The sequence below is a fragment of the Poecilia formosa genome, unplaced genomic scaffold (assembly GCF_000485575.1).
Source record: "Poecilia formosa unplaced genomic scaffold, Poecilia_formosa-5.1.2 Scaffold79, whole genome shotgun sequence".
NCBI classification, from domain to species: Eukaryota; Metazoa; Chordata; class Actinopteri; order Cyprinodontiformes; family Poeciliidae; genus Poecilia; species Poecilia formosa.
This window is the reverse complement of record NW_006800018.1, coordinates 274,901-300,479: the sequence shown is the minus strand read 5'-3', so window position 1 is coordinate 300,479 and position 25,579 is coordinate 274,901. Positions and strand designations below refer to the sequence as shown.

General features: G+C 43.7%; 1 protein-coding gene across 1 annotated transcript; it reads left to right on the top strand.

Moving 5' to 3' along the window:
- Positions 1-515: 515 nt before the first annotated feature.
- Positions 516-24,718, top strand: wscd1b (WSC domain containing 1b). Its single transcript, XM_007556428.2, has 9 exons — positions 516-1,197; positions 3,020-3,607; positions 14,001-14,115; positions 15,318-15,502; positions 19,585-19,706; positions 21,213-21,402; positions 21,888-22,052; positions 22,142-22,342; positions 23,831-24,718. Exons 2-9 carry the CDS (start codon positions 3,217-3,219, stop codon positions 24,181-24,183), a joined length of 1,722 nt encoding a protein of 573 aa, XP_007556490.1. The 5' UTR covers positions 516-1,197; positions 3,020-3,216; the 3' UTR covers positions 24,184-24,718.
- The last annotated feature ends 861 nt before the right edge of the window (positions 24,719-25,579 follow it).

The following is a 25,579-nucleotide window of genomic DNA, read 5'->3' as shown; positions in this document are numbered from 1 at the left end:
AACCCACTAGAGCTCTAATGTTCAACTGTTTAATGTCTGGTCCAGGTTTCCTTAAAACGTCCCCCACTATTCGTCCTCCTTTACATCCATCTTCCCTGTAATTCAGTCTGCCGCCGCCTTGTTTCACTCTGAGGATGGTGCGTTCAGGGTGACAAAAAGTTGGTCTATCACACACATTTCCAACAAATTATATCGACGTTTTTCGGTTGCAGTGTGACAAATGTGAAAAGTTCCAGCGGTGTAAATGTTTCTTAAAGGTACAGTACACAAAACTAGCTTATAGATCCGTAAAGATGGTAGATTTACCGAATGATAACCTCCTCAGGAAAATCTTATTAGCTGTTCTGGTACAAGACTTAATTCAATGAAATCACATTTTGAAGAAAATTCCCAGCATGACTCATGAGGTTCTAGTGATTATTTTAAAGGTTTCCCATGATTCTGTGGAACATCTTTATTATTATTATTATTATTATTATTATATAGTATGGTTGGTCTTGAACGTCGCAGACACCTGTGAGTGCATCAGTAGTTGTCCTGTCTGTTGGGCGGGCAGCAGGTAGACGGTGCGCTGTTCGTGGTGCTGAAACGCGCTTCGAACGCAACGCGGACGTCACGCATAATAATAACTCACGGAAAATTTATGAAGCGCATTAAGTGAAGACGACCATATATGATCATGGGGCATAAATCAGGCGACCGGGGAGTCAAACGACAAAAATAAAAATAAAAACTTTATTTGCAGGAATAAGGAGGCTCCGCAGGGTTCACGGCGGAGCTGCAGTGCAGGCTGCAGGCTGCTGGACTCGGTTCTCCTGTCTGCACAGTGGAGGAGCTGTGAAGCGTTTACATCACCAATGTAAATGAGCCTGAGCTCCAACCCCCCCCCCCCCCCCATCCTCTTCCTCTTCCTCCTCCCCATCACCTCCTCTTCCTCCACAGCAGACACACAAAACACACACACGCATACACACACACACTCCCATTCTGCCTGCCGCGGCAGCCTTTTCAGGGCGACAGAGAGCAGCGCTGGCTCGTCCGCTCTCAGAGTCCCTGTGTGTTTATGTGTGTGTGTATGAGAGAGAGGGGGAGAAAGAGATGGAGACCTTACATAACAGCAGCTGTGGGAAATACTAAACAGCCCAGCGGACCTTCACATGCCGGACAACAAAGCCGTGGGAGAGGAGCGATCGGAAGGTAAGCTGAGCCTTAATGGTGGAGGGAGAGAGAGAGAGAGAGAGGAGGGCGGCTTAAGATGGAAGACCTTGGCTTCTTCAACGACTGATGCGTGCTCACTCCCTCAAGTGATCCGTCTGTCCTCCTGCGCCATGTGCCATCAAATCTTAATCTAATTCTCTCTCTCTCTTTTTTTTTTTTGCATGAGTTCGGTCTGTTTTATTAGCGAATAAAAACAAGAGTTGAGCACAACTTGGACATCCGGACTCGATCGTCGTGCAAACTGTTGCTTCTGTTAGGGGCTGTTATTCTCGGGAGCACCGCCGCACCTCCTCCTCCTCTGCCCCCCTCCCCCTCCCCCCCGTTCTGTCGGGAGAGCCCCGGTTAGGAAAAGTGGATGTGAAGGACATAACGACGTGTGACGGCGACCAGCCCGACCAGCGGGGGTTCACCTCACCGCTCCCCTCCTCACCGTGTCAGGATGCACGAAACGCTGCCTGCTGCGATCACCGGTTCTGATCGAGCTTCGGTGCCGCTTCTCCATGTGTGTGTGTTTTTTTGTGTGTGTGTGTTTTTTGTGTGTGTCGCTCATCGCATTTATATTTATCGCTGTCAGGATGAGAGTTGATCTGCGCGCTGCTATGATAATCCCCCCCACCCTCTTTCCCCCTTTTCATAAGCGCCCGTAATGCCCACAGCTTTTATCACTGCAGGGTTTTTTTGTTTGTTTGTTTGTTTGTTTTTCACTGTGCGGGGAACATCACGCATATATTCTTGCAGCCAGGGTAGGAAAGTGACATCTCTCACTACAGAAACGCATATTATGACGTTTCGGTGAAGGGATTTTAAGCTGAAGACTCATGGAGAACAAGTTCATTATTTCTTTTTCTATTTCAAGAACAAATGGAGAAATCTAAATCATCTGGACGTTCATAAATGTGTCGACAACACTGATATACAAGGATCAGGTACAACACTGTGACCCCTGACGGTGCACTGTGGTGTCGGGTTCCAATATTTGTACCATCCTTTAAAGGGATGGTTCGCTGTAACTGAACTGAGGTTCTGTTAGAAATATTAAGAGCAGTACCTGCAGTAGAAAACAGCCGAACCTAAAGGCCAGGTCACTCATCTAGCCTGTAGGTTTGACCATCTTTGCCCTCAGTCCAGCTAAATCAACCTCATTTAGAATGTTACATGAGCTTTTGAATAAAGGCGGCTTTTGATAAACATCTGCTACTGGAGAATTGTCATCTAAAAAAGTATTTTACTGCTGTTCTGTGAGTTTTAAGATAAAGACAAACACAGACATTTTGGAAGAATAAGATGGATGCATTCTTTTTCTTTAAGGGATGCTGATATTTGTGGAAAATTATGCAAAGAAAATGACAAAAAACAGATCTAAGAGAGTACTATTGGTTTGTGAAACTGCAGTAGATTTACACCTTGGGGTAAAACGAACCGCTTATATCAATGCTCTCTGAGACCACAGTGGACTTCTACCATTTTAAACCAATTCTATAGTCTCAAACATGTTATAAGTGTTTATATAAAAAACTTTTTATGAGTTTTTAACGTTCATATGAGTCTGCCGTGATACTGACCAATGCAGAACAAGAAACCCCCAAAAGAGGTGCAGCTTTGGAAACCCGGCAGTCAAATCATCACAGTTTGGTTGTTGAATGCCTCTACCTACTAAGCTTTGTGCTTCTGTCATAATGTTGACTTCCTGCTAATAACTGCCTCAATAAAGAGATAGTCACTTTCCCTAAAATGTTCAGAATGTTATCCTTCATTTTCAGTCTATCACCCTAATTTGTGTCTTTCTCCCCATCATTTTCAGGATCTTTCTGGATTCATAAATCCCACCTTTTTTTTTTTGTCTCCCACTGCTGCTGCTGCTGCTGTTGACAACAACATGGACCAACACAGACACACAAGCTCCAACGCTCTGCAAAATTTTGGAGTGGTCCTCCGGCTCTTCTCGGTCAACCATTTAATGGCCTTTGACTGAAGTGGGAGGCAGTGAACTGAGCAGGTATGGTGGTGCCCCTCAGCAAGCTGCACTGCCTCTTGAAGAGAGCCCAGATGCTGCTGCTCTGCCTGGGCATCGCCTACCTGATGGCAGGCAGCATCCTCCTCCTGCAGCGCTCCGCCATCCGGGCGGCTCAGCCCAACCCCCCCAGCCTGCCGCCCCTGCTGTCTCTCGTCGCACCTCCCGCTGCCCTCGGGGCGGCGGGCATGGGCATGAGGGTGCGTTCCAGATGGGCCGCCGTTCAGGCCATGTCCGGCGGGGGAGTCAAAGCCTCGCGAGGCTGGCCCGGCTCCCGTGGCCTCGGGGTCCAACACTTACACCGCCGCTGGTTTCACAGTCTGCTGCCAGAGAGTCCGGAGCAGAAAGTGTCTCAGCACAGGAGCAGCAGACACAAAGGTAAGGGTTTACTGACGGAGTTATGCCTGAAAGTAACACCTCTCTGTGTGAAAATTGTCCTTTCTGTTTTTTTCTGGTGTGTCATTAAACGTCACTGTCTGTGTGGCCTGCTGTGAATGAACTTTGGTCAAGTGGCAACGGCTTAGCTGATTGAAGTTTAGCAGTAACATCACGGTCAACATCATGACACTCATCCAGCTCTGCGAATTTCAGTTGAAATCCATCCTAATAAGTTTAGTCATTGGTTGCATCTGATCTGATTGAAAAGCTAAGAAAGAAAAAGTAGAAATGCACCAATCAGAGAGTTTGTAATTACCTTTTTTTAAGCACAAACATTCTAATGCCAGTTTTAGTTGATTCAAACCTTGACCTGGTTGCACTACCACGTGGTGTGTTCACTGGTCATCCATTCATTGCCATTATTGTCCAATAAGGGTTATGGGGCGATTGGTGCCTATCTCTAATGATCATTGGGTTGTCATAGGACAACACAGAGACCCACATGACAAACAACTATACACACACACAGACACACAGACATGCAAACTTGAAGCCGAGGGCGATTTGAGAGACCAGTTACCTTAGAAACACTTAGAGAACGGTTTTGTTTTGTCTCATTCTGGTCACCGGTTCATTTCTCAGGCGTGTTCCCATCTCATGAAGGCATGAATGGGACCCCCGCCCCGCTACCTCTTCACTCATTTTGTTTAGAGCAAAATGAGTGAAGAGCTGACCCAATTTTGCTACAGAAGCAGACATCAAGCGTTCAATGGGGGGTAAAAACGTATTGTCTCCAAAACGTTTAACTGACTGACCAGCTTTACACGGATGTAAAGCAAAGTGAATGATTTCTCATGAATGAAAAAAAAAAAAAACAACAAATCTGGTCAGTTCTGGTTCAGAATGTAAAAATATACACATATTTTGCCATTTCAGTTGTTTTCTGGTCCTCTTCTTTAATCCTGCCCCGCTGTGTATGTGGCTTTCAGTCCCTTTGTGTGAGTCAACTCAAGCGCATTTCTTCTTCTTTTTTTTTTTTTCATTTAAACTCACACAGAAAGAAAGCGCAGCTACGTCTGCTGTCTGACATACAGCTGCAGAAGGCTGACGATCTGGGCTGGTGTTTTCGCCGGTGAATTATGTATGAATAAAGGGACACATACAAGTGTTTTATATATTCGGTAATGTACCTTCTTATCTCAGATAGCCAGGAGCCGAGGAATTATTCTCTGTACAATGCTCACAGAGCACTCACAGCAGATTTCATTCAACATGTATGAAAGAGATGAGCGTGACCCCAGAACAGTCAGAAGAGCCTCATTATAGATTCATGTGACATTTTACGTGTGGTGCCCCAGATCTGGTAGACGACAGAAAGAGCTCAACGGCCCTCTCAGAACCAGAGGAGGAAAAGCCTCGGCGAGCCAAAGCAGTACACAGTGAAAAAAAAAAAAGGATACCAGTGAGGATTAAAGCAATAGAATCCAAGCTTGTGCTCTTTGCTAAGTAGACTTAAAATATTTTGGCATGCTCGTTCAGATTTCCTCCAATCCATTACAGTGCTTATCACTGCTTGTACCATTTTGTTCAAACGTTAAGAGCAAAAGGAGTTTGCTCTGGTGGAACATTTGCCTTTCTGTCTCTTTCTTTAAAAGAGGCACACTTAATCCTTTCTTAAAACGGAAATGGAATGAGATTGCTCAATCGCTAGGCGAGTTAATGCTGATGAAAAATGTTGCGGGCGGGAATTGTATCAGTTTCGAAAGCGTCTGTCTGGCAAAGAGTAGAGGTAGGTGAATCGATACAAAATATCCATAATATCGATCCCAAGTTGGTATCGGAATCAGATCGATACTAGCGTGGTGAAATTGATGCTTAAGTTTCAGATTCACTTTGGAAATTTATTTTATTATCGTATTACAGTTTCTCTAATATTAATAAAACATGTTGTTTTGATTTGCTCTCAAATGCTCATTGATTTGGTGTATTAAGGAAAAGATGCAAAACACACAAATTGGTTGTTTTTCTATTGTTTGTCTTGCCAATATGTTATCAGAGTTTTTTTTTAGACATCTACCAACTTTGTTCAAATTCTGTCCTGGGTTTTGACTAAACAATTCAAAGGAAAAACCACAAAACCATCTGATGGTTAGAATTCTGATGATCAAACTTCTGTAATAAGTATTGGTATCAGTTTCGGTATCAGTGATACTGGCCCACTTTATAGTTGGTATCAGACAAATTAAAATTTTTTATTTAACGTTTATTTGATGTATTTGTTGAGGCAGCAACAAATACATCACAAACTATTGCAATCAATCAAAACCGATCTCCGCAGCATCGTACATCTCTGATGAACAGAGAAGGAAGTAATGAAGGTCTGTGGTGCCGACGGCCCTGAAAGGTTTCAGCCTGAAGCCGAGGTACGATCATTTGTGATGTTGCAAAATAAAGTATGCAACAGCAACAAACGGTGTATTTAATCAGCTTTTTAATCAGCTTTTCCTGGAAACTTAGAATCCGTGGTTGTCCACAGCTGTGCCAAGAAAATGAAATGAAGCTTAAGCAGAAATTCAGCCTGGAAGACTCAATTCATCTCACCTGCTCATCCAATCAAGTCGTGTAGCATCCAGACGGCAGCGTTCTTATGCCGATCTCCTCCAATCATCATTCGCCACTCCCTTCATAAAGTCCCGATGTCTGCCCGCTCCCGCTTTCTGGCCAAGCTTCGTCCCGCCGCCACCCCTCCTCCACCTTCAGTTCACTGCTCCTCCATATCCACTCAGTTCCCAACGACCTCTCCACCACCAGTGTCTGGGCCCAGGAGGAAGACGTCCCTAATCCTCATGCGTCATGGCTCATTCTCAGTCAGCGCATACCATGTCTTCCTACTGGGTCTGACCGCCAAAGACTATTACTCTTATTATTTTGTTCTCATCATTTTGTTTCCTCGTCTATTAAATACCCTAATTCCACTCTCTTTCATGTGAGTCTTTCCAGGTTGAATTGCTTTTTTGATCGAGATGCCAAAAAGGTGTGTGTGGCCATCTTTTTGCAAAAATAAAAACGTCTGGAAGCCTCAGTAAGAATAAAACACAGCACAGTTCATGCCACTAGTGAGTCAGCAGCCTGACAATCGAGGTGTTGTTTGTTAGCATAAAGTCGTTCTCTTGAAAATGTTTTCTACCCTGTGTTCTTTCTTAATATGACACATGTACTCACATCCACTTTATATGATGGAATTAAATCAATAACTCCTCCTCCTCAGTTACCTGCCATTTCCTCAGTCTGTGATCAAAATAAACAACGATTTGCACATCTGTTATTTTCATTGCTCCCACTTTGATCTTTTGCTACGTTATTAGAGCTAACAGAATAAAGCTTAGAATCCTTAGCATTAAATAGGGAAGAACCGTTTCTTTTCCCCAATCAACTTCTTTCATTCTTTAGAAAATTTGGCAGATTAAATAACTGGACCTTGCCTTTCTTGCCGGCGAAGAACAAAGCTGCTCTATGTGTTGTTTGGCAGGAACATCTCCCTCTTTGTCAGGTTATTTGTGCTTAATGGATGAAAATGGTGCAGCTCTGCTCTTGTTTCATGTTGAGGGTCTGATTTTCTTTGGCTGGCTTAATTAAAAGAAGTCAAAGTTGTCTATTCATTATGCTGCAGATAGTGTAGATGCTGTGTAGCTTTATAAGCTAATGTACCACGATCTCAGCTAATAATTGATGATATGTTATAGTTTACACTGAACACATAAAGTAGTTTTTATGTTTTGCTGTTCAACAACATGTAAAGCTACTCTGCAGGACATTTTTGTCACTTCGATCCACTCATGATAGCTCTAGAAGTCAATTTCTACTTTCTGCAATTACAATTTTTACTTCCACGTTTCTTTTCATACAGCGACAAGTAACGTCTCCACCAAAACAGGTCTAGAAAAAGAATAAATCAGAACCAACGTGACAGTTTCTCCAACATGCGGCTAAAACGAGCGGCGCATTTCTAGATCACCTGCGAAACAAATTAAAGCGGGGTTTGCTCATCCTCATGATTAAACCTTGTACACAACGTTAAGATAATCTCACCTACGGCTCCAAAAAGGCTCTGGGACATGCTGTAAGGGCACGCAGTGAGGTGAATACATGAGATAAGATTGTTTGGGACAACACTTCTGAGCAGGTGTGAGCAGCAATTCATAAATCTGTCCAGCTGCATTTGACTCAGCCAGGGTAGATCATGAAAAATAGATTTACAAGTCATTTGCAAACCAACCTGAACTTATAAAATTGCAGACTATTTTTCCATATGCTGGAGATTAAACTGTAACTCGTCTCTACCAAGTGAGCTCAGCCCTGAGGCTTACAGAGCCTGTTCTGTTTGACCTGCATAGTATTGCAAAATGATTTTTTTGTTTGTTTGTTTGTTTGTTTGTTTGTTTGTTTTGAAGGAGACTAAAACAGTCTGAGTGTTTGAACAGTTTCATTCAGTTCGGTTCATTTGTATAGCGCCAAGTCACAAAAAATGTTGTCTCAAGGTACTTTACAAAAAAAAAAAAATTAATAAATTCTATCACACATTCCAGTTTATCCTAGTTGTCAAATTACTCCCAGTTTGTTAAATGTTAAGACATGTAGCTTTGGGCTCTGACAGCTAAGGTTTGACAGTAAGGACGACTTGGTCGATCTAAAACACAAAATGTGTTGCAGCGTCAAAATTGTGTATTTAAGCTTTTCCTCACTTAGTGCTCATAATTCTCAGAGAAATAATTAGATGCAAAACCAGGAGGTTTATGAGGCACCCAGCCAAGCCTTAGCTGTCATTTAACATCCATCCAACACAAATCTTGTTTTCCAAATCTCACATCGTCTCTGGACTAAAGCCCAAATGTTTGAGCCTGCAAAGATTTTTCAAGTGCTGTAAAAAGAAAAATCCAGTTGAACCAAGTTGTCCAAAAGCTTGATTTGACTCCATGACAATGACATTTATCCTAAAAATACTAGCTGAATGCTAGGTGAGGCAGTGGCTTCATGCTGCGGGCTGTTTTACTTACTCCTGTTCATCACTAGATGGAAAAATGAGTAAGTTTTCTGTCTTTTCAACACAGTTGTATGAATATTGTATTGAGATTGAAAATCTCTTTTGCAAGAGAATCATGGCCAAGGTTTTATGGGGATCGGCTCTGAACAGCTCTTTTCAGGTCTATGTGATTGAGGTCTGGGCTTTTACTGGACCACTCCAAAGCATTCACTTTGTCGTCTTCAAACAGTTTCTGTGAAGCTTTAGCTATGACAGTCTCATTGAAGTTTTTTTCAAAAAAGTCAAATTATGTTGACCATGTTTGATTTTTAGAAGCAGTAAAACATTCATTTTCAAAGTGACATTTTCTAAAAAATAAAATGTACATAAAAAAACGTACAATTGCTAGAGATTTTACATTATTTTGAGAGACGTGTGTCATGTAACATTTCTTGCTGGAAACAAACTTCCTTGTTGAATGAAAGTATTGTTAAAGCCAAATATGCCCAAGGTGAATAACGGTAGGCAATATATAAAACATCTGATCACAACTGTGGGCTCTTAAAGCACAGAAATGCTCTTTTCTCCTTTTGGCGGCACAGATTCAGGCTCCCTCCAAGGTCCATCAGTTTGTAATAAATGTCCAAGGTGTACAGGAGGAAACGTTGTGCTTTCCAAGGATGATTCTCAAACTATGGAACGTGAACAAGGTGTCAGAGGTTTAACACAGCTAAGCGAACACGTGTATCACTCGCTACAGCTGTGGCAAAAACAGAAACGGAAATGTTATCACATTTTAGCAAAGCCGTTGCAAATTGTTCAGTTTTTGGGAGAGATAGCAGCTACTTAACAATAGGCTCCTGTCCCATTCGTTTTGATGGCCTCTCACAGTTTTCAGAGGCATGTGCCTTTTCCCTCTGTCCTCCCATCATTAGCTCCCTCCATCCAGTCCTGCAGGGACCGACTCAGCGTAGCCATCTGTCTGAGTGTTTAAAAAGGCCCAACAATGTCAGTCCTCCATGCAGTCATTTCTGTCATGTCTATGAATCCAGGCTGCTTCCCTTCATTAGCCCTGAGCCCGCTACGCCTGGGGCTTCTCCCTCGCTTTGATTAAAGAACTAACCTTCCCTTCTGGGCGGCTGAAGGGGATAGGAGGGGGGTCTCACCTTGGGCGATGCCTCAAACACTCGTCGTTCGCCTGGTTCCGGTAGCTCCTTGCGTTTAATGTCTTCACACAGCGCTTCCTGACGGTCTCCGCTGGTACTCTCCAGGGCCCACAGGCGGCCGGTGACTCAGCTTTGCTCCAGCACCCCCTGGCAGGATGGGCTTTAAAGAATGTCGGGCCCTGATTGAATCACTTATTCGATACGCCGACGGTTGACAGCCAGAGATTTCACGGCCCATAGCTTCCTCCCATCTTGTCTGCAAACCCTGCCGCATGTAGTGCATTTCCAACACGTTCTAAAGGAGCGGTATTATGTATTTTCCAGGCATATAGTGACATTTCATAGCACTATCAGCCAACTGTATTACCTCCAGTTGTTATAAAAATGCTTTATATATAAAATATGACTGATTTTGTGATTTAACGCCTTGAAATCGGACCTTTGTCTCTTTAAAAGCTCCTGCTCTTTCTGAAACGCCGCCTTCAGGAAGTCATCATAACATCGCTCCTCTATTACCTCTATTAACCCTGTAACAACGTTTTTACTAGCTGTGCACTGAGAAGCAGCAGATCAGTTCCACCAAGTGTTTGCTAGTCTGAAGGAGCTGAATGGGGGAGTCAAAGGGGAGTCGCTGTGCATTAAAGGCGGTGCTTGGTCCATCCAGGTGTTTTCCACAGCGGAATGGTTGCCACAGGCGATTGAAGGATTCCTCAGTGATTCATGACAGAATCAAGGCGACGCTCCAAGTACGTCGCCTTGAGGGAAAAACATTATAACACGATATAAAGCTGGAAAAAGATGATTTTTACCAAATATTGCCCTTTAAATCCAGCTTTAAGTATTCGGTAGCAGTCTAGTCTGTGCTGGAAGAAAACTTCAACAGGAAGTCTCAGTTTCACTGAAACCTGCAAGCTGTTGTTCTATGCAAGTTTCATCCAGGAATGGTAATTTAAAGCAAAGAGCTCACCTGGAGGGTATGTTTCCATGCACTCGACGCAACAGAAACTCAATACAAATCCCTTCAGAATATACGGTTTGTAAAATAACTTTTAGCACAGAACTTAAAAATATACCAGTTGTAGTCCTCAGGGAAAAATGTAATTGAAGTCTGAAGACAAAAGAAATGCATATGCAGCTATGGTGACAGGAGCTGTTTTTTGTTTTTTTGTTTCCCAAGGAGTGCTTTTATGTGTCAGCCGAGTGGTGGATGATGCAGCAAAGATAACATCAAAGACCGAATTCAGGCGACGTTTTATACGCTGCCTTAATCTTGTCAGCGCATCGTATTAGCCTGACAAAGAACATTATTTGTTGCTGCTTTCTTTCCGCATGGGCAGCTCCTGTTCCAGGAAAAGTGTGCAGCTTCAAAATAATTAGAATTAAGAATAACTGGAATACTGGGAGGATGATTGCCTCTTGTCAGTCATACATGACACAGATAATGCCAGTATTAGGGCTGACAGTACATGCTGGACAGTTATTCTGATTGAGTGGAAACACAAAGGCTGCTTCAGCCTCGCAGCTCCGCAGTGCAGCGAACTGTGTATTTTAGAGTGTGTGTCAGAGATAGGGGCTCGACTCTTAACTCAGGGGTCCGGGACTGAAACAGTTTATTACACAGTCAAGAAACTATGTTATGTTCAGTCGGTACAAAAATGCTGTATGTGTAGCTCTGGCAAACAAAAATAACAAACCACCTAAAATGATCAGTTTTTCTGATTTTGCTTTTTATAGGTTTATGTTTGAGTAAAATGAGCGTTGTTCTTTTTTTCTATGAACTTCTGACAACGCGTCTCTGAAATACCAAGCAAAAATTCTGTATTTATTTACAGGAAATGAGAAATGGTGAAAATGACCTCAGATAATGCAACAAAAAAATAACAACAACTTCATATTCATTTAGAAACAACAATACTGATGTTTTAACTCAGGAAGATTTCAGAAATCGATATTTGGTGGAATAACCGTGAGGTCCTCACTGGGGTTCAGTGCAGTGGGCTCTTCATTTCTTCCAGAGCTGAACATCAAAATAACTTTAATTTGACACCTTGAAATTGGGCCTCTGTCTCTTTAAGAAGCTGCTGCTCTTTGTGAAACTCCGCCTTCAGCCAATCATCACATGCAATGTTCACGTGAAGTGATGCAACAATGCTCCTCATCCATCCATCCATCCATCCATCCATCCATCCATCCATCCATCCATCCATCCATCCATCCATCCATCCATCCATCCATCCATCCATCCATTCTGTGTTTTCCTCCATCTCTTTTATCCTTTTTTTTTCTGCTTATACGCTGCAGCTGATATAACCATGTTTATGTGTGACTGGCGCCAGTCAAACGTTAACAGACTGAAACTGATTACACTACCCTTTAGGGAGGGTACAGATTGGAGAGAAGAATAAAAAGCTGAAATCGCTACAATCCTTGCCTCACTTGGTTGCATCCATAAGGTGAGCTCAGTGTGGCCCCAGTGCTGGACTGTGAATGTATCTCTGTATCTGTTCCATTTGTTTGACATGTATGGTTTGTGACATTTGATCATTTTTCGGCACTAAAGCCTGTTTCTACGTATAACCAGAGCTCATTATTTCTCAAGGTAATTTACACTGAGGGGTTCTGGTCGGGTCCTGAAACTGGTTAACAAACCTGGGAGGTGCACAGAGACAAAAATGAATAAACTCCAACACAGCCATCCATCCATGAATGACTGGGTCGCCAATGCAACCGGTCCGGGACACTGCTCTCTCTAAAAACATTCTGGGAGATTCTGATGCGTTTCAAGATGACAGAGGATATAAAACTGGTGATGGAAGACTTGAGCCGAAGCTCTGAACAAGAGCAAAAAGAGAATTTTAAGATAAGAAATAATGTAGCCACTATTGCTTCCTACAGAAACTCAGTACTGGTTCATCTGGGGTGACGTGTGTTATATTTAGGTTCTGTTTACTCAGAATGCGCATATTAAGCTTGTTGAAGTGCAGCGGCTCTGTGTAGGTTTGCTCTAGTGGAGCTTCAGTAATGAGCAAACTAAACAACTGTCCGTTTTTCTAAACTCTCGCATTATTAGTTTCCAGCAACAGCCCTGAAAATGCACAGAATGTATGATTGCTCATGAAAATACGTTTAACTTTAAAGTGACTTTGCCTTATTTTAGCAAGCTCATGAAAAAAAACATACACATTATTTAAGTAAAGGTTTGGGGTTGACGGTACAACACACTCGATCTAAAGATAAATCCCCCATAATGAGTGAAAGTGGAGGAGAGATGTTTCCTAATCGATGCTGCCTTCAGTCCATGTCTCTTCCTTCAGTCACACACGCTTAAAATACACAGAAATACACAGGCGTGTGTGTGTTTCAGCTCCACACTAAGCAACACATGCAACACGAGAGTACCGCCAGCCCTTTTATTGCGCAACCTGCTGCCTTCAGCTTTTGATCAGCAGGGGGCATTGCTGAGCAGTCAAAGCATTGAGAATTAAACCACTTTCCAACACAGCTGATGATGTCACGCAGGATGTGCTCCAGTGAAATATCATCTCTGCTCTTAGCATGTCATGACAGTCATAAGGGTGTCATGCTGCAACAGTCTTTAGTCAGAGGTGTCTTCAGATTCGTTGTAAGACTGACTGCTAGTGAAGCTCCTTCTTTCTGCAGCATCAACATCCACCGAGTCTTTGAACACACTTAGATTTGAGTAAAACAAAAAATAAAAGTTTTTTTTTAAAAATTAAATTAAATATAATAGAATACAATTGAACTGAATTATAGGGACGTTTTGAACGCATTTCCAATCATTTTATTCTGCGTTTGCAGTACTGATGATTTCTGTATTAACGTTTTACATCTGTTCATGTAACTGAGCTGAAATAAATGCAACCATCACTCGGACTCACAAGTCGGCTCTGTGGTCATTTTGTGGTTTGGAAACCAAAACATCTGGGAACAAATCTACAAATTGTTTTAACTTATTTCAGCTTAACTCAGTTCGGTTGCAGGAGCATTTCTGTATTTTATTAGGTTCCATTGCATGTTGAATTCAGTCTTTAGTTGTGAGGATGTGCAGAGAACCAGATAAAAACTGAGTAAAAAAATAAATAATTCCCTTTAAATAATAATAATAATAATAACTACATACTCTGACTGCTGTGGCTTTAAATGCTTCCTTCTGACTGAACTTTGCTTTTATTTTTGACCCATGCAGGAACCTACATGGGCTGCTTCCTGCATAACGCCAGCGATCGAGCCCTGGGCGGAACCATGCTTTATGACCTGCGCAAAATGACCAGCTCCCTGTGTCAGGACACCTGCTCGGAAAGGTAATCCCTGTGGAGGGGCCCACAGAGGGCCCGTTGTGTGAGGAAAGCTTTAGGATCCCTGTCTCCACCATGAATGGCCCCTGTGTCTCCAGCCAGGTGTCTGGGGGAATTCTGGGGAACGAGAGGGGTTGGGGGTGCTGTGCTCGGTCTGTTACTGTGGGAAGCCTAATGAGCCGACCGCTGCGGTTAGAGAGAGAGAACATGTCAGTCTTCAGAAATGCTTCCTCTGAAGCTCTGCTACTTTGAAAATGAGCTAAGGGAGGGGGAGAGGGGTCAGCGCTTGACCTTCAAACAAACCTGGAGCCACCTTCAGAGGCAAAGTCGAGGAATGACCTCTCTGAATTGTTAGTATTATTTTTCTAAATCACAGCAAAAAGCAGGAAAGTGAACTATAGAGAAGGGCATTCTGGGTAAAAGTCTGACGCTGTAGGGAGAAGTTGCTCGTGACATTTTACCAAAGATACAAGAGCCGCTAAAGGCCGCGCCATTTTCCTTTACATTTTGCGAAGAAGGGAGCTGCGCTCGGTGTCTTCTTCAGAGGGTTTTGCGTCGTTTGCTTCGGTGGTTCTTGGTGCAGCGCCACCACATGTGAGGAGGTGAGCAGGTTGTTCAAAGGGTTTGGTTTTAAACTGCGTCAGCTGAACAAATGTAATCAGAAAACCCGATTATCATGTGTGAAAACACGCTCAGAGTCGGTCGTCACGTTTCTGGCCAACCAAGCCGGAGTCCGCAAAGGGAGCAGTCAGGCTGTGTGTACCTGAGCGGGCCAATTACAGAGATGAACTAAAGTAAAAAAAAAAAAAATGGCAAGGCAATTTACGAGGAAGCTTTAAAGGAAGCAGATGAAAAGGTCAGTTTTCATGAGGGCTCTGCTTTCCCAAGGAGAGGAAGGATGAAAGTAGACCAAGGAGGATGAGTCACGGGGCGCAGATCAGAGGTGACTGCAGCTCATGCAGAAGAGGACATTACGCAGTCAGACGAGAACATGAGCAGAAACACTGACAACCATCTCAGGGGACGTGATATATTTATTACAGGAACGTCTGACTTAAATGATAAGTGTGAAATCTTACCTAATGTTCTCCTGCGGGATGACTTAGCCTGAGGGGAAGAATCTGAGGTTATGAAATGCCTTTGGCTAGGGAAATAACTGCGCTTCCGTGTGTGTGTGTGTGTGTGTGTGTGTGTGTGTGTGTGGTTAGTGGATACCAGTTTGCCGGCCTGGAGTACGGCGCTGAATGTCACTGTGGGAACCGGATCAGCAGCCCACAGGCTCCGGAGGAGGACTGCAGCCTGGTGTGCCGGGGCGAGAGGGGGTCTCCCTGTGGCGGCGTGGGCCGTCTCTCCATTTACAAGGTGGAGGAGCAGCTGCCAGGTCACAGAAAATGTGAGTCAACTCCCCTCAGGGAGCACAGCGCTCTGCTATTAATGCGGGCGAGAGCAGCAGTAACAGGACCAGCTCCATTCTGAAGCTATAGGAAGGGACGCAAGCTGTTGATGTGAAAACATACGCAGCACATCTGGTCTGAGAAATCCTGTTGGCTAGAAATTCCTCAGACGTGCACACAGCACGGTATCTGATTTTATGTCTCTATTCGTGTCTGTTGAGTCTTGTATGCTCATTGCAATCCTCGTATTTCAAACCGTGTTTAGTTTAAAATATGTATTCTTGAGAAATTCATACAAACCAGAACTGAATCTGTAAACCTTCTCTGATTTGGCCACATGTTTTGAGTCATTTTCCTGTTGTTCTACCCCAGTGATTACTGATTTCCAGTTCTTCAGTAGTTCTTGCATTTGAAGGAGAATCAAGCCCACAGCATCACAGGTTCTCCACCATGCTCCATAGTGGGCCATAGCAGACACTTCCAGTCCCAGTAGAAGATGGTAAAATAGTTTAATAGATCCTGGAGCTACACTTTCAAACATTTAGATTTGCGAGTTGTCGCAACACCACTGATTTTGTTATGTATTCTTTTAAGCAACATGTTATATTTTTCCCCACTAAGTAAATGTACGCACATTAATTGCTGAATTTTTTTTCTGAATTTCTCAGTGTGACATTTTGCTGCTGCTGCTGCTGCAGTAAAGGAGGAATTTATTTTAAGGCTTTCAGACATCTTTACCAGTGGGGCCAAGAAATTGGTGTGTGTGTGTGTGTGTGTGTGTGTGCATGTGTGTGTGTGTGTGTGTGTGTGTGTGTGTGTGTGTTGTGTGCTTTTTTTCCCCAATTTTTATGTGTGTGCTTTTGATGTAGAGCTGGCACCATGACACAGGGTTTTGACGTCATGATGATTTTGTTTGTAGGGATTAAATCTGATTTAATTTCCCTGAGTTATGTCACACTGTTGCACAGGCAGCCAAGCATAAAGACTGATAATCTGAGTTGGCATTTAAACACGTGTGAAAGTCTTGGAGTGTGGGGGCTTAACTCAGTATATTTCATTATCTGCACAATAATTAGCAATTTTATAAGATCAAACATAGTTTGAAGTCAGTAAATGTAACAACAGGGAAATATCTTAGCTACAAACTAAACAAAAGGGACAAATTTTCTCGAACACATTCATAGCTGTGATTATAGGCCGAAACTGTTAAAAAATATATTTGCATTTTGCAGTTTAGATTAAAATGAACCTTTGCCTGTAAATATGCTCTACCCAAAATTCATCAAGTGGCAGAGTTTTAGTATGTTTTGGTTCAACTTCTGTAAAAAATAAAAAAGAAAAAGGATAAAAAGCACCTATAAAGTCCAATAAGATATTTTCCCTAGAAATACTTGGTAGGATTTTGTGTTTTTGCAGTGATGTCTTTTTTGTAGTATCTTACAACCGAATGGAAGATGCAAATTTTATTTTTTTTAAATTAAAATTAACATTTTAAAATTAAAATGTTAATTTGCAAGCCACACTAAGAAGATTTGTATTACAGCACAATAAAACGACAGGAGCCGATAAGGATGGTGAAAAGCGCCGATGCCTAGGTGGGCCCCATGGGGAAAAGGAGGGCAGACCATATGGGTCCCATATGGGTTTGTCCGCGGGTTCCACGATGGCCCCACATGGGTTTGCCCATGTAGGGCCACAGCCCACATGGGCCCTACATGGGCCCTAAATGGACAAACCCATGTGGGCCATCACCATATAGGGCCCATGTGGGCTCTGGCCCTACATGGGCAAACCCATGTGGGGCCATCGTGGAACCCACGGACAAACCCATATGGGACCCATATATCAGCCCTCCTTTCCCCCACTTGGGTCCCATCTAGGCATGCTGGCTGGGGATCCGTCCGTCCAGTCTGGATGAGCCGTGTGCAGAAGAGCTGGGGCGATCAAAACAAACCTGCCTTCTGCAGCTTAAAACAATCATCTTTTAAAATATATTTAGAATCTGTTTTTTTAACATCCCAGCCTGCACTGAGGCTGAAAATGTCCACTTTTTTTTTTTTTTTTTCCTGGTGGATAGGTGACAGGACCCTCCATCACTGCTCTGACAGTCATTATATGTGTCTGATCCACACCTGGGAGAGCAACGTTCCAGAAAGCTCTCCGTATTAGTGAGACGGCCGTCTGGGAGCTGTCATCATCTCCGCTGCGGCTGCAAATGCAGAGAGCGTCAAGCCGCTGCCGTCTCTTTCCGAGCCACAATTGTAAGCGCGGTCGTTGTAAATGCTGGCTGCTTTTTCATGGTGATGTCCAAGGAACGCACCGAAAAACCTAAAAGTAAGACAGACATCTGAGTGTGCGGCGCAGCCTGAGGACAAGATAAGAAACAGTCTGAGGTTCAAGTTTTTAAACCAACTTTCTGTTTGTTCGATTGAGCCGCTGCTGCTGGTTTCTGTTTGCAGATGAAATTGAATAGCTTGGCTCCTATCATTGGGCTTTCAAGTCATTTCTTCTTGTACCATTTACTTAAAAACAACTTCTTCTTTTTTTTTCAAAAATAAAAACAAATCGCAAAACAGTGTTTGTCTCCAAGAGACCGTCATAAAGAAGAATAAAGAAGTCTTTCAAACTGACTTCATCCATTCAACAAAATGACTCTGCCCTTTATTTCATCTTAATTCAAAGTTTATTATTGAAGCAGATTAACAACAAGCTCAGCAAACCAAAGTTCTTCACGGCATCACAGATAGAAACAGGTTTATAACGAAGTAAGAAAATTAAGTTTCAACAAAGAAATCGTCAATAAAACAACAGTGACAACGGGGATGTTCTCCTTTTTTACTTTCACTTCATTTGCAGCGGATTCTCAATACTATTATTAATAAAGTACAACATTTATGTTGAAACCCATTGTGAGCGCTCTGTAAACGATGCAGGTCCAACTCTGCACTGTAAAACATTTGAAGATGATTTAACTTGAAAATGAAGGTTCACCTGCACAAAGACGCTACGAATAGAGAAAGATGCTCTACGGAGGTACAGATGAATAAAAGGTTCTAGTTTCACTGGCAGATTATTTCACATATAACACGGGAAAAATAGCTTGTTATAAAAAGAAACAATCTGCCTGGCAGATTGACTTAAAACGTTTAAGGAATCGTTGGCTAAAAACAGGCTCTTATGTATCACTGAAATGTCTTATTTCAAGTGTACTGAGATATTTGGAGTAGAAACCAGACAAAAATAATATTTGGTAAGATTTTATGTTTTTTTTTTTTTGCAGTGCATCCATCCTGCCACAATCTTTGAGAAGCTAGCCTGTTCACCACAACATGATGCTGCCACCACCGTTTTTCATGGTAGAGATGATTCTGAGATGACTTGCTCAGAATCATCTCTACCCTTATTTATTTATTTTTCATTTTCATGGAATGTCTTCTTCCACGAAGGCTGAAAACTTCAATATTGAGCCTTTTTAACATTTTGCATAGCATGTAGTTTTTCCCTCCTCTTCATAAGTGTTTGGCACTTTATCCTTTTTACTTTTAAAAACAAGCATAAAGGACATAGAGTAAAAGATTCAACATGAATCTTTTATCAAAATGTGCATAGAATCTAAATAAAAACACGAAGGTCTGTGGGGGTTTATTGTGAGAAAACGGCGAAGAGTTTTTGAGGTGTGTCTGCTACTTCATGCCCCATGATTTAATCTTGCAATATTAGTTCCATAAAGACGTGCACTTCCTTCCCGACCCGGGCAAGGGCAACTGCTGTAAATAATCACAATCATAAACAGCGTTAGCATTCCCGATTGGAAGCTTCATTCTCTCCGGAGATCAGCAGCCGAGCTGTGAATGTGTTACTCAGTCTGCAGAGATTCAGCAGACAAATTAGAGTCTCCACTTCCTGTTTCTGAAAGTCTGCACATGGAATCTTGTCAGAGCGAGAAAAAAGAAAAAAAAAATTACCCTGTGAAGAGAAATTTCTATTTCAGCTTGTTGTTGTTCAGCAACTAGTACACACAGCTATTTATTCCCCCCTCCCCCATCCCCTCTGTTGTCGTGTGTTTCTGCTTCCCCTCCAGTCAGAAACGTTCACCAGCGCGGCTGCTTCAAGCTGACGAACGGCACCGTCGGCGCCTTCCCCATCCACTCCGTTCAGCCCAACCTCACCGCTCAGTCCTGCATCGAGACGTGCACCGATAAGGTTGGCTTCCCGGCTCGGGAAAAGGGATAGGCTTGATGATTAATTTAGCGCACCCAGCAGTGGAACAGAGGAGGCCGGCTCAGAGGGCTGCCGGATCACATGTGGGAGAACACGGCTCTTTGAATTCTGCTGAATATTAAAGCTTTAATGTGCTTTTAATGAGAATTCTCTGAGTTCTGCTCTAAAGGCTTAGCGGCTGCAGCTCTGCTGAAAAACTGAAAAAAAAGAAAAGGGAGGTGGGGGGTGGGGGAGAAACAGGAAAGCAGCATGCTGTTGACAGCAGCGTGATTAATTCTCGTCGCGTAGTGTGAGTGCAGGCATGCATAACCGGAGTGAGAAGAAGATCCCTGCAGCATCTCCGAGCCCCGGCACTGGAAGTTCTCACCTTCTGGAGCTGGAAGAGTGAGAAAAAAACGTCACGAGGACAAATGAAGGGATGGATTGGAGATGCGATGAGACCGACTGGAACAGAAAGAGTCAGAGGAGACGGCATGGAGAATTCAGTGCCTCATATAAGTAGCTTCTCACTTTTTTAACCCGCAGATCAAAAATCTGTTTGGGTCTCAGCCAGCTGTAAACATTATTCTATGCAGCGTCGCTCAAGCTCTGAGTAAGATGGAGAATATCAGCGTCCAAATGTTGCCAAAGATGTCCTTTTTGATTTAGCTGTAGACTTTGACTGGGCCATTTCAACAAATAAATCTCACGCTGCTGCTAACTAAGCCTCCTATTCTATATTGAGCTCTCTCCATCCTCCAATCAGCTGCCAGCATCCCTGCTGAACAGCAGCTTCATTCTGCCATCATGTTTCATTGTGATGAGGGATTAGTTGGGGGGATCTGCCACACAAAGAATCCTGTTTTTTGACGAATACATTTTGACCTCTGCTGCGGATCTCTGCTGCTCCTCCAGAGTGACCACGGGCCTTTTAGCCACTTCCCACATTATTGCTTTCTTTGACCGACCTGACGGTTCCGGCGGCTGCACTTTGGTAGGTTCAGATATTATTTTCAAACCCAACTCTGCTTATTGTTTCTCCACCGCTCCCTACTGCTAGACAGAGGTATGTAGAGAACTAGCAGTATGTGTTTATGATTTTACTGTGGTGTTTACAAGGCTTTTATTATTTGTAGTGTATTAAGTTGTAAATGCAGCTTTGCTTAGCGTACAATGTTTAAGACAAAGTTTCCCTTGGGGACAATAAATTACACATCTACATCTATTATGAATATATTTATATATAAATGTATATAATGTGTGTATTTTATTTATTTATTTAAAATGATTCGCTTCTCTGGGCCTCCAGGCAGGTTCAGTTAAAATCCAAGCCGTACTTTTCAGATTTTCATCTGTAAAAATGTTGAAATGTATGTCTGTCTATTTGTCCTCCACTCTCACAAAATTCAAAGAAAAGCCTGTAACACAAGAGAATGCGAGGGGAAAAAAAAAGAACCCCATCAAGGTTTAAAAATTTGACGAGTCATTTGTAATTGTGGATGTTTCCAGGAGCTCCCCCTGGCTGTGTTGAAGAGACCCCACTGTTTCTGCACCTGGACGTCGTCTCTCTTCGACATCAACCAGCAGTCGGACGAGCAGTGGTGCGCAGACGGCGGCGCCCCGAACCGCACGGCAACACCCGCATCCACGGCCCCGCCGGAGAGTGGCCACTACCTGGTGTATCACACCCCCGTCCTCGGTGAGAGTCTCTCCTCCACGCATGTCGGGCGGCTGTGGGGTGAGCAGAGAAAGGAGCTGAAACATTCATGCGGCCTAATAATTAGCTGAATGTTTCCCGTCCGCGTCGTCGGGACTTTTTTGCTAATCACGCCGCTCAGCTGCTCTGTTTTATCTGAGGAGAATAGCCTGTGATAAAAGCAGTGCATACCGTGACACTGTGTCTGAACCCTGTGTTGGTTTCTCTGGGGAACGCCACTTAGTGAATGACAGTGTAGGAAATTACACTTGAAAGCCCCTTTTCCCTCTCCATATTTCCTGAAATCTCGACTCAGATCCATTTCAGAGCTCTCACAGTCACGCTGCAGTTGGTGTCGTACCAGCTTTTGTGTCTAAGTTGTCCTGGAAATGACTCCATTTGGGGCTCTCAGCTTCCTCAATGACGCTCATCTGCCGGGAACACAGCCGACAGTTCGCCGAATAAAAGAAAATAACGTTTTCTTGCAGACTCCAGGTGCAAAGAGAGAATGTTTCTGCCTCAGAGATCCTCCTCCCTGGTGGCGCTCTCCAGTTTTCCGGGCGCGGGCAACACCTGGGTCCGACACCTGATTGAGCTCGTGACCGGCTACTACACCGGCAGCTTCTACTTCGACGGCAGTCTCTACAACAGAGGTACGAAACAGCGCGGCCGAGAGGAACGGAGCGGCTGGACTGTTTCTCAGTCGCGTTTTTGTCTGATCGATTTTCTTCTCCCATCCCAGGCTTCAAAGGGGAGAAGGATTACTGGAAGAGCGGCCGCAGCGTCTGCGTGAAGACGCACGAAAGTGGCCAGAAAGAAATCGAGATGTTCGATTCAGCCATCCTGCTGATTCGAAACCCGTACCGCTCTCTGATAGCTGAATTCAACCGCAAGTGTGCCGGACATCTGGGCCACGCCACTGAGGCGCAGTGGGACAGCAAAGGTAACGGTGCGCCTCAGGGTTGAGTGCTTTACGGCTCTGCTGAAGGATCCTATTGTCACGCATTTCCATTATTTACAGTGAGGCAAGCCTTCATGGTCACACACACACACACACACAATCTTGTTTCCTTCATAAGACCATCAAAAAACACCTACCTTTCTAGAAATGATAGAGATGTATGAAAAACTTTTCTAAATTAGAAATAATTTTTTTTTCTACTATTACTAAAACGTTTGTCACTACAATAAACTGCTAAAAGAGTCGGTATATTATTGACTCTTAGTTTACTTTTAACAAAAAGGTCATTCAGTGGAAACGATTCCACAGTCACACACACACATCTTCTCTGAACGGTTCTTTGCTCAGCAGGTCAAGGAGTTTTCCTTCTCAAACAGTTCAAACAGGAAGTTTCTTCATCGTGTGAAATAAAAGTCCTCCTCAGCGATATTTCAGAAATGCACGGACATTCAGAACCACTGAACACGGATTAACTACACGCAACCGGTGTGCAGGAGCGGGCTGGACGGGTCAAAGTTTGTCAGATAAAACGGCTAAAGCCAAACTGATGTGTTTGGGATTAGCTGTCTTAAACTAAACTGATGTCTGTCTTAAACCATAGACCAATAAACAGCATATGTTTTAAGGTCTTGATGGTCTTGACATGAACTTCTGAACCAAGTCCTGAATGATGTCGACTCGCTCTAGTCTGCTCAGTGCTTGGAGTTTACACTTTGAAATCTCGCAACAGTCCTCTGCTGTTAGAGGATGTTTGGATCTTAACTTTTTTTAATGGTAGATTTCTTGACCAGAGTCACTCCTTTGCGATAGAAGCAGCTCCACAAACTGATCGCATCAGGATGCGTAACAGTTAGAATGATACAGGACTCACTGGTATCCATCCATTCATCCGTCTGGCGCTCATCTCCAGCAGTCGTTGCGTTTGACGCGGGGTACGGCCTGAAGAGGTGGGGGCCGGCTTGGAGAAAGAAGGTTCTGTGACTGTGTTTTCTCCAGGTTCCTCCCTCAGACCATAAACATGACTGTTAGGTTTACTGGTCCCTCCAAAATGACCTGAGCCACGAGTGTGTGCGTGTGCTTGTATGGTTGACATTCATATTATTCTCCGCCTGCTAGACTGAATCATTTTTATCTTTATAGACCGTTTAGTCCCCCAAAAAAAAGAGTTGAAATTGATATTGGGAGGAGTGATGATTTAATAACACGGTTGCTATTGATTAAAGTGTTTTTGTGCATTAGCCAGCTTGTGTTCTGCTTCCTTTCTGCCTCTTCCAACAAACTGAAACTCAAACATCCACCCACTCAGTTCTGCCCGCTCTCCAGGATAATTCCTTCTCTGCTAATCACCAGACTTTGAGCTCTTTGTCTTTAAACATTAATGTAAGAAGATCCTTCTGATGAAGGCACATTAAAATATAATCTAGTAATTACCAGGAAATAACCATCTATCCTCCCTGCTTCTATCTGCAGAGTGGCCAGAATTTGTCTCCAGCTACGCCCCCTGGTGGGCCTCCCACGCTCTGAGCTGGCTGAAGTTTGGACAGCGCCTCCTGGTGGTGCACTACGAGGAGCTGCAGAGAGCCCTGCTCCCCCAGCTGCGACTGGTCGCTGCTTTCCTAAACGTCTCCATCACTGAGGAGAGGCTGCTGTGCGCGCAGAGCAACCAGGACGGCCACTTCAAGCGTCCTGGGGCCCAGAGGCCCTCCTTTGACCCGTTCACTCCTGACATGAGGCGCATGATCGACTCTTTCATTCTCACGGTTGACCAGGCGCTTCAGAGCAGGAACTTTAGTGGTCTTCCACAGGAGTACCTCCCCAGATGATGGTGGGTAGACCCTGGAATGACTGCGTCACCCTTGGGTCTGAGGGGGACGAAGGTTTGCAGATCGTTCTCAGGAGGAAGCAGGAACGGATCGACTGAAGAAAGTGGACCGAGTGACTCTTTGACAAGTCGGGTCACACACACAAAAAAAAAACTTGACAGCTCACTGAGAAATCCAATGGAGAGTAGTTGTTGAAAAGTGCAAGGCCTTGACCTTTTCACTCGAGAGAAGAGTCGACATCAACTGTTGACCTGAAGAAGGGTGAAGGTAAGCTGGGTTCCCCACTGCCAGACAATAGATGTGTTCATCCAGGTTCAGCCCACGTCCCCGCGTTCGCCAGCATATCCAGATGTACTAAACACACAGAGGAGAAAGACTGAACTTTAAGTTGTAGCCACAGTTTCCTGACAGAGGAAAATGCCTCAGAAGTGTCACGTGTGATCGTACGGACTCTCTGTGGGAGACCAGATCGGCCGATCACGAAACTGTTTGAATTTCTATGATGATTTGATGTCATTAAAGATTTGAAGCGAGAGCGACTGTGTCCGCAGGCGTGTTTTAATCTAACGATGCGACGAGGCAAGTTGGCGCTTTCTTTGCAGTTGCCGCCTCTGATGTTGAAGCTGATAGTAGGAAGGTTTTGTCCACACAGAACACAAAACCTAACCACAAAGAAAGAAAATTCACTGTAGAAAACTATTGAGGGATATAGCGTGGGATGACAGTGCCACCTGCTGGCTGTGTGAGGTACTGCAGCGGTAGAGGTATGCTTCCAAAAAATTAAATGTAGTAAAATTAAAGGGACTAAGCAAATCCATATTTCTGCATGCTTTTGGCATATTTGAGCTGATTAGGGAGCAAACGACTATAGAGCTTAACAGTTACAAACTAACTCCATTCAGTCTGCAAACTGTGCACTGTCAGGAAAATGAATTATTAAAAAGAGCTAAAACATTTGAAAGGTTGCTCAGGGATGACATGTTGCATTTCTGGCTGTAGTTTTATTTACTCGCTACATAATGAATACAACCATTCACTACCTCCCACAGAACAGAGCCAAAAGCACCACAAGGAGATTAAAAATCCTCCATTGTTCAGAATGGGAACCCACAATGTTTGAGTGAACATAAAGAATGTCTGTGGGTCACACACATCCACGATGTTCCACCACATCCCAAAGGTGCTCTGTTGGATGAGATCTGATTGGCTGAGGCCGTTGGAGTCCCTTGAGCTAATTGAAAGCAGATGGAGAAGATTTATCCTGCGTGACGGCCTATTATCCTGCTGGAAGTTGGCATCAGAAGTAGTGGGCAGCTGGAACTGAGGATAAATCTGAAATTGAGGCTCTTCAGACCGGGCCGTATTCTCCCAATCTGTTACCCGAGGCTCTCCGAAC

Coding starts and splice junctions, on each gene's coding strand:
- wscd1b (XM_007556428.2), top strand. CDS start 3,217: ATGGTGGTGCCCCTCAGCAAGCTGCACTGCCTCTTGAAGAGAGCCCAG. Junction 3,608..14,000: donor CAGGAGCAGCAGACACAAAG/GTAAGGGTTTAC, acceptor TGACCCATGCAG/GAACCTACATGGGCTGCTTC. Junction 22,053..22,141: donor CGGCAGTCTCTACAACAGAG/GTACGAAACAGC, acceptor CTCCCATCCCAG/GCTTCAAAGGGGAGAAGGAT.